The sequence below is a fragment of the Nerophis ophidion genome, linkage group LG16 (genome assembly GCF_033978795.1).
Source record: "Nerophis ophidion isolate RoL-2023_Sa linkage group LG16, RoL_Noph_v1.0, whole genome shotgun sequence".
In the NCBI taxonomy this organism is placed as follows: domain Eukaryota; kingdom Metazoa; phylum Chordata; class Actinopteri; order Syngnathiformes; family Syngnathidae; genus Nerophis; species Nerophis ophidion.
In genome coordinates this window covers 32,578,848-32,600,676 of record NC_084626.1, presented here as the reverse complement: position 1 = coordinate 32,600,676, position 21,829 = coordinate 32,578,848, and the positions used below count along the sequence as shown (strand labels likewise).

At 39.2% G+C, this 21,829-nt stretch overlaps 1 protein-coding gene across 3 annotated transcripts in view; it reads right to left on the bottom strand.

Annotated features, from left to right (window-relative positions):
- slc25a26 (solute carrier family 25 member 26) overlaps window positions 1-21,829 on the bottom strand; it is a 122,440-nt gene that overhangs the window by 34,438 nt on the left and 66,173 nt on the right. For 2 of the 3 annotated variants that reach the window (XM_061874938.1, XM_061874936.1), the window contains 2 exons: window positions 14,853-14,897; window positions 1,194-1,263 (listed from right to left, as the gene is read on the bottom strand). In XM_061874938.1, coding sequence (XP_061730922.1) covers window positions 1,194-1,263; window positions 14,853-14,897 — 115 coding nt within the window. The remainder of the gene's footprint in view (window positions 1-1,193; window positions 1,264-14,852; window positions 14,898-21,829) is intronic. The other variant, XM_061874937.1, reaches the window with a different exon arrangement.

The window sequence follows — 21,829 nt, the reverse complement described above, 5'->3', positions numbered from 1 at the left end:
TGGGGGTACATGTAGCCCTGGGGTACTCAAAGGTATGCAAAGAGGTACGTGAGATTTTTTAAAAAATATTCTAAAAATAATTCAAAAATCCTTTATAAAATATATTTATTGAATAATACTTCAACAAAATATGAATATAAGTTCATAAACTGTGAAAAGAAATGCAACAATGCAATATTCAGTGTTGACGGATAGATTTTTTTGTGGACATGTTCCATTAATATTGATGTTAAAGATTTATTTTTTTGTGAAGAAATATTTAGAATTATGTCCATGAATCCAGATGGATCTCTATTACAAAACCCAAAGAGGGCACTTTAAGATGATGATTACTTTTATGTGTAGAAATCTTTATTTATAATTGAATCACTTGTTTATTTTTCAACGAGTTTTTAGTTATTTTTATATATTTTTTTCAAAATAGTTCAAGAAAGACCACTACGAATGAGCAATATTTTGCACTGTTATACAATTAAAAAAATCAGAAACTGATGACATTTTACTTCTTTATCTCTTTTTTTTTTTTCAAACAAAAATGCTTTACTTTGATTAGGGCGTACTGGAATTAAAAAAATGTTCAGAAGGGGGTTACATCACTGAAAAAAGGTTGAGAACCACTGCTATAAGGATTAACTGTGATTAAAAATAAAATGACCAAAGGGCCATAATTCCACACTATTGTTCCGTTATCACATTAAAATGGTGAAAATACTCTTTCTCGTGGCATTTCCTATTCCCAGATTAATCTTGTTTTTAGCCCCACTAGTCTGTCTTTCACAAACTACGTCAAGCCCCAGTGCTCGGGAGGTCGCACAGCTGCAAGGACCCATTCCCCGGAACCGGCCCCTCTTTTCTCCCCTGACACTCATCCAGGCTGAGACAGGACCATAAAGTCAGACCTGGTATGCTGTTCATTGGCTGACATCTCCCCTCCTGACAACAATGCAAAATTTCTGCACTGCAGATTTCCGTCTGGATTTCATTTCTTGCATTTTCCCTCCATTTGTCCCTGAGCCAACCACTTCGGTGGATTTGTTGTGTGAGTGAGGGTGAGTTTTACCAGCAGAGCTCACCTCTGTAGAAACCCGGTTCGTCTGCATCGGTGTTGCCCTCCTGACCACCTTTTCAGCCATCCCAACCATCCCTCTTCCCTTATGGCTTTTCCCAAAGCATCCCCCCATAATGCTCCGCACCTGCAAAAGCTCCGCACACTGCAGCCTGCCAAGAGTGGAGCGTGTGACCTCGCCTCTGTGACCACTGAGTCTGGAAGAGGGGAGGAAAAAAGTGGAGAAACAACAAGAGTTGATGAGAGAGGATGATGATGAAATAAGTGAGAAATGGGAGAAAAAGGGAGGGGGGGGGGGACACGTTAGTTTGCTGAGATATCCAACATCTTGAACACACACCTGGGTCAAGCCCACTGTCTGGCTATTTTTACAGAACCTTTTGTCCACAGTAGAGTCATATTGTTTCCCAATGATGTCAACAGCACAAGCAGGAGGTTACAGCAAAAGTTAATCTGTCAAAATGATACTACACATTTTGCAAGGAGGTCCATTTTTGAACAGTTACCAATACAAGGAACAAGTTTGAGCATTTTAAAGGCCTACTGAAACCCACTACTACCCACCACGCAGTCTGATACTTTATATATCAATGATGAAATATTAACATTGCAACACATGCCAATACGGCCTTTTTAGTTTACTAAATTGCATTTTTAAATTTCCCGGGACTTTTTTCTTGAAAACGTCGCGTAATTATGACGTCATGGGCTGCTATGAATATGAGCGCTGCACACACACACAGCTAAAAGTCGTCACCTTTAACGGCATAATCACACAGTGTTTTGGAGATCTGTGTTGCTGAATCTTTTGCAATTTGTTCAATTACTATTGGAGAAGTCAAAGTAGAACAATGGAATTGGGAAGCTTTAGCCTTTGGCCACACAAACACACGGTGATTCCTTGTTTAAAATTCCCGGAGGTTAAACTTTACTATGGATCACAGCGGACATGGATCCCGACTACATGTCAACCAGTGGGTTTCGGGGAGAAAATTGTGGTTAAAAAGTCGCCTCTTACCGGAGTTCAGCTGAGCTTGCGCCTCCCGTACAGCTGCCATCGACTTCCCCGAGACACTGCGCGTCAACACCCGGCCGTGGACGTACACTTCCGACTATCAGGTACTGTTAAATTCACTAAAACACTAGCAACACAATAGAAAGATAAGGGATTTCCCAGAATTATCCTAGTAAATGTCTCTAAAAACATATGAATCCGTCTCAATGCAACGCGATTGCAATCGCGTTATTTTTATTTTTTTTTAATAGTTTTTTTTTTTTTTCCCCTAGTACATCGCTATCAATATTCTCAAACACTAATTTTTCATCCTCGCTCAAATTAATGGGGTAATTGTCGTTTTGTTGGTCTGAATAGCTGTTTTTGTTGGAGGCTCCCATTAAATTCAACGTGAATATATGAGGAGCCTCAACATGTGACGTCATCGTCTGCGACTTCCGGTAGAGGCAGGGCTTTTCCCCGGTTTTTCTCCAGAACTTTATCGTGGATGTTCTCTAGAAAATCCTTTCAGCAAAAATATGGCAATATCACAAAATGATCAAGTATGACACATAAAATGGACCTGCTATCCCGGTTTAAATAAGAAAATCTCATTTCAGTAGGCCTTTAAATGAGAATATGTTTCAATTCCTTATAGGGATGCAGCGATAACAAAAATTGTGACCAATTTTTTTTTTAATATTCTCACTTCATTGTTGAATTTCCTCAGAGAGTATACTTCAACATGCACTGAGTCATTTATGATAAAAATAAATAAATAAATAAACAACACACATATAATATACTTTGCTTTGAGGGCTTTTTAAAGGCCTACTGAAATGAGATGTTCTTATTTAAACGGGGATAGCAGGTCCATTCTGTGTGTCATACTTGATCATTTCGCGATATTGCAATATTTTTGCTGAAATGATTTAGTAGAGAACATCGACGATAAAGCTCGCAACTTTTGGTGCTGATAAAAAAGCTTTGCTTTTACCGGAAGTCACCGATGATGACGTCATAAGTGTGAGGGCTCCTCACGTCCTCACATTGTTTATAATGTGAGCCACCAGCAGCAAGAGCTTTTCGGACCGAGAAAACGACAATTTCCCCATTAATTTGAGCCAGGATGAAAGATTCGTGGATGATGATATTGATAGCGAAGGACTAGAAAGAAAAAAAATACAAATAAAATAAAATAAAAAGCGACCACTCCGGGCGTCAGCAGTGTGAGCGTTTCAGATGTAATTAGACACATTTACTAGGATAATTCTGGAAGATCCCTTATCTACTTATTGTTTTAATAGCGTTTTAGTGAGATTGTAAAGACATACCTCGAGGTCGGATGGCTGCGGTGAAGACGCAGTGTCTCAGAGAGAAGCCGAGGAGCCAAGCTCACAGCTGCCTTTTAAACAGCTACTGCAGGAGGACGAATAATCCAATGATGTCTCCGGTAAGATATATATCACAATTTTCCCATCCAAAAACATGCTGGTTGACATAGAGAAACATGTTCGCTTGACCGCTCTGTGTTAAAAACCAAGAAACACAGGTTGTGTCTCGGTGCTAAAGACAGCTGCAATACACCGCTTTCCACCAACAGCATTGTTCTTTAAGTCTCCATTATTAATTGAACAAATTGCAAAAGATTCAGCAACACAGATGTCCAAATTACACTGTAATTATGCGATGAAAAGTGATGACTTTTAGCTGTAACTGGTGCTCAGCTAATCATTCCACGACGTTTTCAACAAAAAACTCGGCAGGAAATTTAAAATTGCAATTTAGTAAACTAAACCGGCCGTATTGGCATGTGTTGCAATGTTAATATTTCATCATTAATATATAAACTATCAGACTGCGTGGTCGGTAATAGTAGGTTTCAGTAGGCCTTTAACAAAATCACATGACGCTTGTTTTTTTTTTTTTTGCACAATGCAATGCTAACCTCTGTGCAAAATGCATGTGGACAGCTGGGCCACCTCGGGCACTGTGAGGTATGATTATGTGTCAGGGAGAGCAATCGAGCCATAGCATGGAGCGATTACAGCTATTTTCTTTGTCAGTCCAGCCCCCCCCCACCTTTACTTCTGAAAGGTTAATCTGTTGCATGTTATCTCCTCCTATTTCACACATGTGGCCATCACAAAGACCATGTGTTCCCCAAGCGTTTGAGCATGTGTAACAAGTACACACACAACAAACACAAAGAACTTTGACACCGTGTTAAAGTTAAGGATGCGTCATGTGCAGTCTATTAGCCGGCAGATTAAAAAGGAAATTTTGTTTTTCCCCACATCAAAAGGCCTCGAGCTGGAGGATTCCTCCTTCCCTCACTTGTGCTCGCTCTCGCTGCCTTCACTTGGCTGAATAAATATCAAAGGGTAAAGCTGGGAAAACAAACTCTTTGACCTTTGAACCCTCGTGTCAAGGTTAGACTCCACACCTGGACAACTTCCCACATGAGAGTTTGTGTGCAAATCAAATATGTGTTTGCATATTTATTACTGTATTCAGAGATGTAAAATCACAGTATTAAGACGTCGCTTGCGGTCGGAAAATATTCTGACATCTGCTATTAAACAAATAGTAAAGTATACATTTTAGTTTAAAGCTCAATATATGGTGTTGATGGGCAAACATTATGAATGGAACACATTCATGGGTAACGCAGTGTATCACAAATGTGACTACAGTATTTTTCAGATCATAAGGCGCACCGGATTATAAGGCGCACTGCCGATGAAAGTTTTTTTTTTAAATCTTTTTTTATAAAGGCGCACCAGATTATAGGGCGCAATAAAGGAGTCATATTATTATATATATTTTTCTAAATTTAAAACACTTCCTTGTGGTCTACATCAGTGGTCCCCAACCGATTAGTACCAAGCTGCACAAGAAAAAAAAAATAAATAAATAAAAAGTATATATAAATATACATTATATATATATTTTTTTAAATCAACATAAAAACATAATATATGCATATATATATTAGGGGTGTTGGAAAAAATCGATTAGAAATCGATTCGAATCGAATACGTCGTGCGATTCAGAATCGATTCTCATTTTTTAAAAATCGATTTTTTAAAAAAAAAAATTTTTTTTTTTTTAATCAATCCAACAAAACAATACACAGCAATAACATAACAATGCAATCCAATTCCAAAACCAAACCTGACCCAGCAACACTCAGAACTGCAATAAAGACACAAACACGACACAGAACAAGCCAAAAGTAATGAAACAAAAATGAATATTATCAACAACAGTATCAATATTAGTTATAATTTCAGCATAGCAGTGATTAAAAATTCCTCATTGACATTATCATTAGACATTTATAAAAATAAAAAAAAGAACAATATTGTCACAGTGGCTTACACTTGCATCGCATTTCATAAGCTTGACAACACACTGTGTCCAATGTTTTCATAAAGATAAAATAAGTCATATTTTTGGTTCGTTTAATAGTTAAAACAAATTCACAGTATTGCAATCAGTTGATAAAACATTGTCCTTTATAATTATAAAAGTTTTTTTTTTTTTTCAATATACTACTCTGCTAGCATGTCAGCAGACTGGGGTAGATCCTGCTGAAATCCTATGTATTGAATGAATACAGAATCGTTTTGAATCGGAAAAATATCGCTTTTGAATTCAGAATCGAATCGAAAAAAATCGTTATATTATCGAATCGTGACCCCAAGAATCGATATTGAATCGAATCGTAGAACACCCAAAGATTCACAGCTCTAATGTATATATATATATATATATATATATATATATATATATATATATATATATCTCAATACAGTCCGTAAGCACACGATTGTATTTCTTTATGGAAAAAAAAACATCCCCTCCGGTCCGTGGGACAAATTTTCAAGCGTTGACCGGTCCGCAGCTACAAAAAGGTTGGGGACCATTGGTCTACATAACATGTAATGGTGGTTCCTTGGTGAAAATGTTAAATGATAAATGGGTTGTACTTGTATAGTGCTTTTCTACCTTCAAGGTACTCAAAGCGCTTTGACACTACTTCCACATTTACCCATTCACACACACTTTCACACACTGATGGAGGGAGCTGCCATGCAAGGCGCTAACCAGCACCCATTAGGAGCAAGCGTGAAGTGTCTTGCTCAGGACACAACGGACGTGACGAAGTTTGTACTAGGTGGGGATTGAACCAGGGACTCTCGGGTTGCGCACGGCCACTCTCCGACTGCGCCAGATTATGTTTTACAGATAATCTTTGAGCCGCTTTCTGACAGTCTCTTCCGGATGCGCCGTTCGGGGGGCGGTTTTATTTACGTGGCTCATCCTTCGGCAGCGTCTTTTCCCCGCCATCTTTGTTGTAGCGGTGTAGCGTGCAAGGACGGGAGTGGAACAAGTGTCAAAAGATGGAGCTAACTGTTTTAATGACATTCAGACTTTACTTAAATCAATAACGGAGCAGCATCTCCTCAACCGGAAACAACAGCACCGGAAATGTGTCCCGTGAAAAACCGTCCGACCGGAACTCTCTAATAAATACAATTCCTTGGGTGAATAATGTAAACTCACTACACCGTATGTTTTAGCGCTTTCATGGCGGGTCTACTGACAGATATAAGTAAAAACTTTTCACTATGTTACAAATGGCAACAGCGGAGGATGAATGCCACATAAGAAGATGGAGAAAAAAGAAGAAGCTTATCGACTACGGGGTCGACACGGACTAAAAAGGCTGAAGCGTGTAATTTTTCAGGATTTATTCAGATCCCAAATACAGATCAGCAAGTACTGGAAGGTAAAAAAAAGTTGATTTTGTATAATATTGCGAAACAAAACGCTAGATAATTTGTCTTACCTTATACACATACCATAATAATAACTCATATGTTGAAGCACATCAAACAGTGCAGCTGACACGTATCTCTTATGTTTGACTGGTACTGGTCTCACTTATTACACCATGTACCAAATAAAATTGTTTCGAGGTGGATAAGCTCAACTAAATGTATTCCTTACATTAGGTGCACCAGGGAATAAGGCACAGTGTCGAGTTTTGAGAAGAAAAAAAAGGATTTTAATTGCGCCTCAAAGTCCGGAAATAAAATAAATGAAAAATATTCTATCCCTTTCTGCTCCGGCCCGTCTGCACCAAAAGACAATATAAATACATTAAATAAAGTCAAGTACAAATAAGGCAAAAAAAAAAAGCATCCTACACTTCTCTTTTGTAAAGTAAATCTGAACAGCCGATATGGGCGTCTAAAAACACAGTTTCCATACAAGTTGGGAAACTGTGTTAGATGTAAATATAAACAGAATACAATGATTTGCAAATCCTTTTCAACCCATATTCAGTTGAATGCACTACAAAGACAATATATTTGATGTTCAAACTCATAAACTTTATTTTTTTGAAAATAATAATTAACTTAGAATTTCATGGCTGCAACATGTGCCAAAGTAGTTGGGAAAGGGCATGTTCACCACAGTGTTACATCACCTTTTCATTTAACAACACTAAATAAACGTTTGGGAACGGAGGAAACTAATTGTTGAAGCTTTAAAAGTGGAATTATTTCCTTTTCTTGTTTTATGTCGTATTTTCCGCTTCATAATTCGGCACACATTTTCGATGGGAGACAGGTCTGGACTGCAGGCCGGCCAGGAAAGTACCCACACTGTTTTTAAAGGAAGCCACGCTGTTGTAACACGTACTGAAGGTGGCTTGGCATTGTCTTGGTTAAATAAGCAGGGGCGTTCATAAAAAAGACGGCGCTTAAATGGCAGCATATGTTGTTCCACAACCTGCATGTACCTTTCAGCATTAATGGTGCCTTCACAGATGTGTAAGTTACCCATGCCTTGGGCACTAATGCACTCCCATACCATCACAGATGCTGGCTTTTGAACTTTGCGTCGATAACAGTCTAGATGGTTCGCTTCCCCTTTGGTCCGGATGAAACGATGTCGAATATTTCCAAAAACAATTTGAAATGTGGACTCGTCAGACCACAGAATACTTTTCCACTTTGCATCAGTCCATCTTACATGATCTCGGGCCCAGAGAAGCCGGCGGCATTTCTGAATGTTGTTGATAAGTAGCTTTCGCTTTGCATAGTAGAGCTTTAACTTACACTTACAGATGTAACGACAAACTGTCTTTAGTGACAGTGGTTTTCTGAAGTGTTCATGAGCCCATGTGGGGATATCCTTTAGAGATTGATGTCGTTTTTTGATATAGTGCCATCTGAGGGATCGAAGGTCACGGTCATTCAATGTTGGTTTCCGGCCATGCCGCTTACGTGGAGTGATTTCTCCAGATTCTCTGAACCCTTTGATGATACTATGGACCTTAGATGTTGAAATCCCTAAATTTCTTGCAATTGCCCTTTGAGAAACGTTGTTCTTAAACTGCTTGACTATTTGCTCACGCAGTTGTGGACAAAGGGGTGTACCTCGCCCAATCCTTTCTTGTGAAAGAATGAGCATTTTTGGGGGAGCTGTTTTTAAACCCAATCATGGCACCCACCTGTTCCCAATTAGCCTACACACCTGTGGGATGTTCCAAATAAGTGTTTGATTAGCATTCCTCAACTTTATCAGTATTTAATGCCACTTTTCCCAACTTCTTTGTAACGTGTTGCCTGCATCAAATTCAAAAGTTAATGATTATTTGCAAAAAAAAAATAAAAAGTTTATCAGTTTGAACATCAAATGTGTTGTCTTTGTAGCATATTCAACTGAATATGGGTTGAAAGTGATTTGCAAATCATTGTATTCATTTATATTCACATTTGACACAATTTCCCAACTCATATGGAAATGGGGTTTGTACATCAACTATAAGATTTGCCTGAAAAACTGGACAGGACAAAAAAAAAAAAATAATAATAAAAAAAACTAAGTCCGTTAAATACAATATACACTTGACTGTTTTAGCAATGGTGGGAGATAACAGCAATAGCCCTCACAGATCCCAAGGCCATGAATCTACTGCTGGCATATACTGGAATAAAGATGGTTGCTGAGAAGTGAAGGCTGTACAGGACTCACTTCATCAGATACTGTAGGATCCAAGTTGAACAAAAATAATATTGCTGAGTTTCGTTTGATCTTATTAGTTGTTAGGGATGGGAATCTTACAACAATTCATGATTTGATTCTGATTCTTGGGGTGACGATTAGATTCAGAAACGATTGTCGATTCAACACGATTCTAGATTTAATTAGATTCGCACAATGTATTATAAGTACGAAAATGATAAAACCTTATCAAAACAAGCTACAAAAACTGTATAAGTATTATTGTAGCAAAATAATTTGCAAACCTGTGTGTCAATCTGTGCGTGTCTAATCAGTTTGAGTGCGTGTCTACTAAATTTTGTGCCTGTACATCAATCCGAGAGTGTGTATTCATCTATTTTATTTTTTTCGCTTAGCCTTTATTTAACCAGGTAAATAAAACATTGAGATCAAAGATCTCTTCTACCAGGGTGACCTGGCCTAGAAGGCACCAGCAAGGTTACATTAAAAACAGTAGACAACACATAAAACATAAAATTTACAACATTAAAACATTAAACATTAAAGCTCATATAACACATTCAGATGTGTTATGTGTTTTGAATAGGCGTACATGTGTTTTAAGTTGTCTGTCTGTCAACGTACATGGCAGAAATGTCGTAAAAGTCAGGTGTAAAAAACAAAGCCAAAAGAGGGTTCCTGCTTCTCGCAGATCATAGATACTAGGGCTGTGAATCTTTGGGTGTCTCACGACTCGATTCAATATCAATTCTTGGGGTTGCGATTCGATAATATATCGATTTTTCCGATTCAACGCGATTCTCAATTCAAAAACGAGATTTTTCCGATTCAAAACGATTCTGTACTCATCCAATATATAGGATTTCAGCAAGATCTACCCCAGTCTGCTGACATGCTAGCAAAGTAGTAGATTTAAAAAAAAAAAGCTTTTATATTTATAAAGGACAATGTTTTATCAACTGATTGCAATAATGTAAATTGGTTTTAAATATTAAACGAACCAAAAATATGACTTATTTTATCTTTGTGAAAACATTGGACACAGTGTGTTGTCAAGCTTACAAGATGTGATGCAAGTGTAAGCCACTTATTTTGTTCTTTTTTATTATTTTTATAAATGTCTAATGATAATGTTAATAAGGGATTTTTAATCACTGCTATGCTGAAATTATAACTAATATTGATACTGTTGTTGATAATATTCATTTTTGTTTGACTACTTTTGGTTTGTTCTGTGTCGTGTTTGTGTTTCCTCAATTGCTTTGTTTATTGCAGTTCTGAGTGTTGCTGGGTCAAGTTTGGTTTTGGAATTGGATTGCATTTTTATGGTATTGCTGTGTAGTGGTTTGTTGGATTGGTAAAAAAAAAATTTAGAAAAAAAAAACGATTTAAAAAAAAAAAAAGAGAATCGATTCTGAATCGCACAACGTATTCGAATCGAGTTTTTCCCACACCCCTAATAGAAACGCTTGTGCAAATTGTATTATACACATTTGTTTCTGAATACACCCGCACAAGTTGTGTTGCGGGTTGCTGATGTGGGGTAAGGTTGGCATAGTAGTGCGAGTGCACCCTAAGAATGCTTTTTAAAGAAACGTTTGGGCATTTCTTATTAAATTGCAAAAAATATTATTTTGTTCTCATTTACTTACTGAAATCTGGGTTACTTTTAATTCTAATTAGAACAAACAAGGTCTACTGAGGAGAAGAAAAGAAGAGAGGAAGAAGGGGGCAGGCGGGAAAAAATAGAGGTGACAGTGAAAGAAAAACGAGGAGAGAAAACAGAAAACGGAGGGAGAAGTGAGTCAAAGAGAAAGATGGGAGATTCCAGTAGTGTCCAGATGGCCTGGAAAGAGAAGGCCTTTGACGAAAAAGGACAAAGAGACACTTGTAATACCCAAAATCCAATTCAGAAACAAAGATAGACATATATACAAACATGCTAGTACACACGCATACACTCACAGATGTGCAGCGTATTGTGCATCGTGGCTGGGTCATCAGCCCCCCAACATTGATGGAATGTTTAAAACTGTCCACCTTTCATGCCCCTTGAGACATGATGTCACTCCAACAAAAACACAGTCTTTTCAAAGAAAAAAATACTTTTAATGTGTGCGGAGTCATGCAATGGCAGGTGAAGGGGGGCAAAGAGGGATTAAGACATGGGTGAGAGAAACACATTAAGGGATATGATTTATTCATTTTTATAGAGCAAGAGAAAAGACATGATAAATTGCAAGTAGTTAATAGTAAGTAGGTTAATGGCAGGTGAAATAATCCATAAAACTATATTTGCTGCCACTATTATAGAATATTTGCTCTGCTGTAAATATGCCAACTTTAAAGCCTACTGTTTTAATCACGAGGGATCTTTACTCTAAATGATAGGCATGTCCAAACCGGCATTTTTGGCCTTTAATCCTGATCCGATACTTTAACGATAGATTACGGAACTGAAAATGTTTTATTGCAAGTAAGTAAAGTAAACACAGTAACACTTGCGTATAAAGCTTAACTTACCAAATGTAGAATTTGCTGGTTCAATTGTAAACCAGATGATGTATTAAATGTTTTGCATTTATTGCTTTTTTCACTTAAAACATTCTTATACAATGTTAAAAAAGTCCACAAAAATGTATGCCATTTTGTGACAATTAGAACATAAACTGATAAATATTGATTTTAATCACTTTAGTATCATTTATATGCTGATACTAGACTAGGTATTAATAGTAACGACATCTGGATCGATCACCACTACTTCACATTGAAGCTTTTTTGTTTAGCTGTGTAGCATGCTTAGCTATTCTTTTTACTCGAATCTTCCAGTGATAACGCTACTAGTTTATTGAATGGATCCCCATTATCTGACGCCAAGGAGCATATAAAATAAAAATACAACAAATACATACATTACCAAACATTATACAAAGGAAAAGTACAATATAAGATAGTTAAACCCAGTATTAAAATGAAGGTCTCTTCAAAACGGTCGTGAATGATAATTTACTTTGTGAGAGATTAATGTGAGATGGCAACCGATTCCAGAATGATATACAAGACTGTATGTTTGAGGAGATTGGTCCTGGGAACAGGAAATGCCAAATAGCCATTGCTGGCATTCCTAGTGTCATGAATATGTGTGGAAGTTGATTGTAAAAACTGTTTGTAAAAGTAATCTGGTGATTGATCTAACATGATAGTTCTAAAGAACATAAGGAGACTACAATGCATCTTTTGTTACACAGATAACCAGGACAGGCGTGAATGCATACATGAAATATTAGTGTGCAAAGAACATTTAGGTACCAGTCTAGCTACTCTGTTCTGAACAAGTTGCAGTTTGTTCAGGTCAGACTTAGTCGTAGTGGACCATATTATAGGACAGTAATGAAGATGACAGAAAACCATGAACTGTATGACTTGACCCATTGGTGAGGATGTCAAGTAGGTGGAGCACTTCCTGACCATGGTTAAACCTCTTCCCATTTTTATTAAAATACCATCAACATGATTGAACCATGACAGTTGACTGTTTAATAGCACACCAAGCAGCTTTGCTTTTTTTAATCTGCTCAATAGGTACAGTGGGGCAAAAACGTATTTAGTCAGCCACCGATTGTGCAAGTTCTCCCACTTAAAATGATGACAGAGGTCTGTAAGTTTCATCATAGGTAGACTTCAACTGTGAGAGACATACTGTGGAAAAAATATCCAGGAATTGACATTGTAGGAATTTCAAAGAATTTATTTGTAAATTATTGTGGAAAATAAGTATTTGGTCAATAACAAAAATTCAACTCAATACTTTGTAATATAGCCTTTGTTGGCAATAGCATAGGTCAAACGATTACTATCGGTCTTTACTAGGTTTGCACACACAGTAGCTGGTATTTTGGCCCATTCCTCTATGCAGATCTTCTCGAGAGCAGTGATGTTTTGGGCCTGCCGCCGAGCAACACGGACTTTCAACTCCCTCCACAGATTTTCTATGGGGTTGAGGTCTGGAGACTGGCTAGGCCACTCCAGGACTTTCAAATGCTTCTTACAAAGCCACTCCTTCGTTGCCCGGGCGGTGTGTTTGGGATCATTGTCAAGCTGGAAGACCCAGCCACGTTTCATCTTCAAATCTCTCACTGATGGAAGGAGGTTTTGGCTCAAAATCTCACAATACATGGCCCCGTTCATTCTTTCCTTAACACAGATCAGTCGTCCTGTCCCCTTAAAAGAAAAACAGCCCCTGAGCATGATGTTTCCACCCCCATGCTTCACAGTAGGTATGGTGTTCTTGGGATGCAACAGAGTATTCTTCTTCCTCCAAACACGACGAGTTGAGTTTATACAAAAAAGCTATATTTTGGTTTCATCTGACCACATGACATTCTCCCAATCCTCTACTGTATCATCCATGTACTCTCTGGCAAACTTCAGATGGGCCTGGACATGCACCGGCTTAAGCAGGGGGACACGTCTGGCATTGCAGGATTTGATTCCCTGTCGGCGTAGTGTGTTACTGATGGCAACTTTTGTTACTTTGGTCCCAGCTCTCTGCAGGTCATTCACCAGGTCCCCCCCTGTGCTTCTGAGATTTTTGCTCACCGTTCTCATGATCATTTTGACCCCACGGGATGAGATCTTGCGTAGAGCCCCAGATCGAGGGATATTATCAGTGATCTTGTATGTCTTCCATTCTCTGATAATTGCTCCCACAGTTAATTTTTTCACACCAAGCTGCTTGCCTATTGTAGATTCACTCTTCCCAGTCTGGTGCAGGTCCACAATTCTTTTCCTGGTGTCCTTCGACAGCTCTTTGGTCTTGTCCATAGTGGAGTTTGGAGTCTGACTGTTTGAAGCTGTGGATAGGTGTCTTTTATACAAATAACGAGTTCAAACAGGTGCCATTAATACATGTAACGAGTGGAGGACAGAAGAGCTTCTTAAAGAAGAAGTTACAGGTCTGTGAGAGCCAGAGATCTTCCTTGTTTGAAGTGACCAAATCCTTTTTTGCCACCATAATTTACAGATAATTTCTTTAAAATTCCTACAATGTAAATTCCTGGATTTTTTTTTTCACATTCTGTCTCTCACAGTTGAAGTGTACCTATGATAAAAATTACAGACCTCTGACATAATTTTAAGTGGGAGAACTTGCACAATCGATGGCTGACTAAATACTGTTTTGCCCCACTGTATATCTGACATTGAAAGATGAAGCTGAGGGTCATCAACAAGCATATACCTGGATCCAATTATGAAGTTTTGTTTTTTTGTTTTTATTCACAACAAGTTCACTATCTTTTACCCAGCGTGACACTCTCTCTCGAGGTCCTGATTTAAGTTATTTTCTAGGTCATTTAAAGTAGAGGCAGTGCTGTACAGAGTTGTGTCATCTGCATACGTAACCTATTTGGAAGAAACGTAGCATGATTAGCATTATTAGATGATGACGATTAGTATCTTAGAGGCGGCTTTAGACTTCAGACATACGTTACAGCTTGCTATCAACTTTGGGCCTGTGATCTGGCAACTTCTATTCATGCCTGACAAGGAATAAGAAAATGTAATTGTGTCTCGCTGAAATTGCATCCCTTTCGAAGGAATCTTTCACACGAGTACAATCTTTAGCATGTAAACACTGCAACACAGATTGGCAGGGCTCGGCAGTTCATCGGGCGATGTGCAATCAGTTTAAAAAAAGGCAGATATCGGTTCCCGATCCGAGAATCAGAATGTCTTACATACCTTTAAATATTCCCAAAGTGGAAACTGCACCAGAGAGAACGGGATCTGAAAAACACAGAGTTGTATGTTGGTTGATGCAATTCCAAGACATTTAACATACTGTCCCACTCCATACGTCATTCCAGCACTTCTCTGTTGCTGTTTTCTCTTTTCATATTAACACTGCCGATTTCCTTCTCACTACTGATGATTAATGAATGAGATAACCTGTGGTCTGGCAGGCCCGACTGCGTATAGAAGGAGTCAACTTGAAAGGAAGAAACAGCGGAGGCTATACGGGTGGCTGGAGTTGCTGCTGGAAGCAATTAATCACCACGCACAGGAAGTTTTTGATCAATGGTGATCCCAAAGCGAAGGGTAAACCCGGACGCCAAAACACCGCCACACACGTACACAAAAACGCACAAAAGCTTGCACTGGAGGTGTGGGAAATGTACAAAGGAATAGAAACAATCCAGAAAGAGAAAAATGTCACACTGACTTGATGTTATTAGTGTTGCATCATAGCCACAAGGATATCAGTCATCCATTTGTATGTTCTGTTCCAATCTGTTTAATCAGATAACTAATACACACTTTTGTTTATGGGATAATTAAACACTTGGACCAAAATGAGCTGAGCTCATATAAGCAGAAAGTCAAAGTGTATCTGCAGAATCCGGTGCTAGCAGGAAAAGACAAATTGCCAAGCACTTTGCAAGTCATCTATAATGAACAAAAATATAAACACTCTTGTTTTTGCTGCCATTTCTCATTTCATTTTACTATGTACACGAAAGACTCATTCTCTCAAAAATTGTTCACAAATCTGTCTAAATCTGTGTTAGGGAGCCTTTCTTCTTTGCCAAGATAATCCATCCCACTTCACAGGTGTGCCATATCAAGATGCGGATTTAACAGCATGATTATTGCACAGGTGTGCCTTAAAGGAGAACATTATCAAAATTTCTGAAGGGTTAAAACCAATAAAAATCAGTTCCCACTGGCTCATTTTATTTTTCGAAGTTTTTCTCAAAATTTTACCCATCACGCAATATCCCGAAAAACGGCTTCAAAGTGCCTGATTTTAACCATCGTAATATCCACCCGTCCATTATCCTGTGACGTCGCAGCGTGACCACACAGAAACAAACATGCCGGATAGCACAGAAAAGTATGGCGATATTAGCTTATTATGTTTCCACCCCCATGCTTCACAGTAGGTGTGGTGTTCTTGGGATGCAACTCAGTATTCTTCTTCCTCCAAACACGACGAGTTGAGTTTATACCAAAAAGTTCTATTTTGTTTTCATCTGACCACATGACATTCTCCCAATCCTCTGCTGTATCATCCATGTATCCATTTTGGTATAAACTCAACTCGTCGTGTTTGGAGGAAGAAGACTACTGAGTTGCATCCCAAGAGCACCATTCCTACTGTGAAGCATGGGGGTGGAAACATCATGCTTTGGGGCTGTTTTTCTGCTAAGGGGACAGGACGATTGATCCGTGTTGAGGAAAGAATGAATGGGGCCATGCATCGTGAGATTTTGAGCCAAAACCTCCTTCCATCAGTGAGAGCTTTGAATGGTTGACCAATACTTATTTTCCACCATAATGTACAAATAATGTACTGGCTGTCCAGAGTCGAGACCCAGGATGGACCGCTCGTCGGGACCCAGGATGGACCACTCGCCTGTATCGATTGGGGACATCTCTACGCTGCTGATCCGCCTCCGCTTGGGATGGTTTCCTGTGGACGGGACTATTGCTGCTGTCTTGGATCCGCTTCGAACTGAACTCTCGCGGCTGTGTTGGAGCCACTATGGATTGAACTTTCACAGTATCATGTTAGACCCGCTCGACATCCATTGCTTTCGGTCCCCTAGAGGGGGGGGGGGGGGGGTTGCCCACATTTGAGGTCCTCTCCAAGGTTTCTCATAGTCAGCATTGTTACTGGCATCCCACTGGATGTGAATTCTCCCTGCCCACTGGGTGTGAGTTTTCCTTGCCCTTTTGTGGGTTCTTCCGAGGATGTTGTAGTCGTAATGATTTGTGCAGTCCTTTGAGACATTTGTGATTTGGGGCTATATAAATAAACATTGATTGATTGATTGATAAATTCTTTAAAATTCATACGATGTGAATTACTGGATTTTTTTTCCACATTCTGTCTCTCACAGTTGAAGTGTACCTATGATGAAAATTACAGACCTCTGTCATTTTAAGTGGGAGAACTTGCACAATCGGTGGCTGACTAAATACTTTTTTGCCCCACTGTAAGTGAAAACTGTGATTCATCCGTGAAGTAACACCTCTCCAACATGGCAGACGCCATCGAATGTGAGCATTTGCCCACGACAAACTGCAGTCAGGCCAAACTCCGATGAGGACGATGAGCATGCAGATCAGCTTCCCTGAGACAGTTTCTCACAGTTTGTACAGAAATTCTTCGGTTTTACAAACCAATTGTTGCAGCAAGCGGGTGGCTGGTCTGAAACTATCATGGAGGTGCACCTGGTGGGTGTAGAGGTCCTGGGCTGGTGTGGTTATAGACGTGGTCTGCGGTTGTGAAGCCGGTTTGAGGTACTGTCAAATTCTCTGAAACACCTTTGGAGACGGCTTGTGGTAGAGAAATGACCATTCAATTTACGGACATTCGTGCAGTCGGCAGGCCTATAGCACGCTCCGTCAAAACTTGCGATAACTGTGGCATAGTGCTGTGTGATTAAACTCATTTGCAGAGTGACCTTTTATTGTGGGCAGCCTAAGGCACACCTGTACAATAATCATGTTGTTTAATCAGCATATTGATATCTCACACCTGTGAGGTAGGACAGATTATATTGGTAAAGAAGTGCTCAATAACACAGATTATAGACAGATTGTGATAAATATTTGAGAGGAATAGGTATTTTGAGTATACAGTAGGGGTGTAACGGTACGTGTATTTGTATTGAACCGTTTCGGTACGGGGGTGTACAGAAAGAGTACACATGCTAGCAGCGACCGGGCTAGGACAACATGTAAAAGCCAGAGCTGGAAGACCCTCCTGCCTCGTTAAGATCTCCCGTTTGGGAACACTTTGGCTGCGCGATGCAACAATGGAGGACAGAGGTTTGCCGATATTGGTCAGCAAATGCTTCTGACATCACGTCAAACATGTATTGCACCTCTCCTGCCTCCGGCTCCCAGACCGTAGTCGAGCAACGCAGGGGAGACACTCCTTCAGGGTCGATGTATTCTCGGGGGCAACACCCGTCACTCTACCCGGCAGTGGGTCTCCACAGCTCCGGACTCCGGGGTACATGAAAAGTTCGGCGATTAGTTGCAAATCGTGGCTTTATTGAGGTCTTGCATACAGCCAATCCAACAAAACACCGGCCACTCCTGCACTCGGGCTAAGCTCCCTCACCTCGCTCGCCTACACAATCACTGACGTCACATGCTGTCACATATTAAAGGGCCACACACACACATATGCTTCTCTCATAACACATGCTAACCCATTTGAAGCGTCACCACCGCATTCAAGCAGCCTCTCCTCGGCGAGTCAGGCAGGGCTAAAGCAATAACAAATGTTTTTATAGCAACACATCCATATTGCATTAAAAAATAGATTTTGACCCACTTATATGGTGAAAGAACAATGAGCCCATATATCCTCTTACTGCCATGTTAGCCAGGCTAATAAAAGTCTCAATCAATAAATGGGTTGTACTTGTATGGCGCTTTTTCTACCTTCAAGGTACTCAAAGCGCTTTGACACTACTTCCACATTTACCCATTCACACACACATTCACACACTGATGGAGGGAGCTGCCATGCAAGGCGCCAACCAGCACCCATCAGGAGCAAGGGTGAAGTGTCTTGCTCAGGACACAACGGACGTGACAAGGTTGGTACTAGGTGGGATTTGAACCAGGGACCCTCGGGTTGCGCACGGCCACTCTCCCACTGCGCCACGCCGTCCCCGTCTCAATCAATCAATCAATCAATCAATCAATAAAAAAAAGCACTTTATATGTACAAACCCCGTTTCCATATGAGTTGGGAAATTGTGTTAGATGTAAGAATAAACAGAATACAATGATTTGCAAATTCTTTTCAACCCATATTCAGTTGAATGCACTACAAAGACAATATATTTGATGTTCAAACTAATAAATTCTATTTTTTTTTGCAAATAATAATTAACTTAGAATTTCATGGCTGCAACACGTGCCAAAGTAGTTAAGAAAGGGCATGTTGACCACTGTGTTACATCACCTTTTCTTTTAACAATACTCAATAAATGTTTGGGAACTGAGGAAACTAATTGTTGAAGCTTTGAAAGTGGAATTCTATCCCATTCTTGTTTTATGTAGAGCTTCAGTCGTTCAACAGTCCGGGTCTCTGCAGTCTTATTTTACGCTTCACAATGCGCCATACATTTTTGATGGGAGACAGGTCTGGACTGCAGGCGGGCCAGGAAAGTACCCGCACTCTTTTACTACGAAACCACGCTTTAATAACACGTGGCTTGGCATTGTCTTGCTGAAATAAGCAGGGGCGTCCATGATAACGTTGATTGGATGACAACATATCTTGCTCCAAAACCTGTATGGATCATTCAGCATTAATGGTGCCTTCACAGATGTGTAAGTTACCCATGCCTTGGCCACTAATACACCCCAATACCATCACAGATGCTGGCTTTTGAACTTTGCGCCTATAACAATCCGGATGGTTATTTTCCTCTTTGTTCCGGAGGACACCACATCCACATTTTCCAAATATAATTTGAAATGTGGACTCGTCAGACCACAGAACACTTTTCATCAGTCCATCTTAGATGACCTCGGGCCCAGAGAAGCCGGCAGCGTCCCTTGGTGTTGTTGATAAATGGGTTTTGCTTTTCATAGCAGAGCTTTAACTTGCACTTACAGATGTAGTAACCAAATGTAGTTACTGACAGTGGTTTTATGAAGTGTTCCTGAGCCCATGTGGTGATATCCTTTACACACTGATATCGGTTTTTGATGCGGTAATGTCTGAGGGATCATAGGTCCGTAATATCATCGCTTACGTGCAGAGATTTCTCCAGATTCTGTGAACCTTTTGATGATTTTATGGACCGTAGATGGTGAAATCCCTAAATTCCTTGCAATAGCTCGTTGAGAAATGCTGTTCTAAAACTCTTCGACAATTTGCTTACAAATTGGTGACCCTCGCCCCATCCTTAGCATTTCATGGAAGCTGCTTTTATAGCCAATCATAGCACCCATCTGTTCCCAATTAGCCTGCACACCTGTGGAATTTTCCAAATAAGTGTTTGATGAGCATTTCTCAACTTTATCAGTATTCATTGCCACCTTTCCCACCTTTTTTGTCATGTGTTGCTGGCATCAAATTCTAAAGTTAATGATTATTTGCAAAAAAAAAATTTTTTATCAGTTTGAACATCAAATATGTTGCCTTTGTATCATATTTAACTGAATATGGGTTGAAAATGATTTGTAAATCATAGTATTCTGTTTATATTTACATCTAACACAATTTCCCACTTCATATGGAAACGGGGTTTGTAGAAAGGTTTTGCTAAGAAACCATTCTGAGCCTAATCTTATTGAGTTTTTATTTTATACATGTTGACCACATTAACCCTGGCAATGGACCCTGTGTGTATAAGTATGTTATGCCATTGTTTATAAATTTGGCAAATAAATAACCAAAAATGTTTATATTTTTCTCACTGTGCCGAAAATGAACCGAACCCTGACCTCTAAACCGAGGTACATACCGAACCGAAATTTTTGTGTACCGTTACACCCCTAGTATACAGTAAAATTTAGATCTTTGAGTTAAATTCATGAAAAATATGAGCAAAAACCAAAGTGTTGCGTTTATATTTTTGTTCAGTGTATAACTAATTGAAGCTCTTTTTGTAGCTGAGAAGTATTCTTGTAGAATTGGGATAACACGGGCATACATTTAAGTACCATGCTTGTGATTAAAAGTCGGTCTAAAGCAAGTTCAGGAACAGGTATAACAGTTATAACAAAATCATGAAAATAAGAAAGCGCATGTGTCTATTTGAGTAATGAAGCCTTGCACAATTTTTAGGAGTTTTCTGTGGAACGCTTAGCTGGCACAAAAAGCTAGAATAAACACGCCAATTCTTTCTTTCTCCTTTCGAGGCAGACAAAGGAAAAATGCTCTCAGTCCTCAGAGATGATCTGAAATGGTATTGCATGTAGGTCTGCTGGTGTCCTGCCAACACAATATGAAGTGTTATACAATGAGGAATGAGACTTTCCCTGTTTTCCAGCTGTGAGCAGATGAGAATGAACTTTTAAACGAACTAAACGTGCACCTGTATTTTATTACAACCCCAAAGAGTTCTGCAATGTTCCAAACAAAGAAGAAAGACACACTAGGAAAATGAAGGGGCTGTTGCAACAATACACAAAAAAAAAACAAATGGAAAATAGTAAATTGGGCGTATCAGTGTTCAAGTTCATCAAAAGTGAAAGTAAGTCAACATTTCCACATTGATTTTCTAATTTTATGTGGCTTCAATTTTATAAAACTGGTGACAAAAGTAGACTTTATTGCCAGACTTAACACACCAAAAACGGTGCTCGGTTTCAACATTGTATCCAAGCTCGCACACACCGCTTTTTGTCCCACTTCCTCATTATCTACTAATCACACTTTCAGCGAGGCCCAGTTGCAAACACCAGAATTTTGAACATCAGCACTTCAACACAGTTATGTCATTAAACTGACTTTTTTTTGCTCAATTAATACATGACTCTTTTAAGTAGAGTTAACAAACCAATACTAACAGAGATCTAACATCACCAGAATGATGTATCAATGACAAATGTATGCTTGAATTATGTGGAATGTATGCTCCTAAAATGGACTTACTTATGAATTTAATCTTTTCTGATTTATAGATGTTGTTACATTGCTGTGCACTCCTATTAAACCATGTCAAATTAAAATGCTC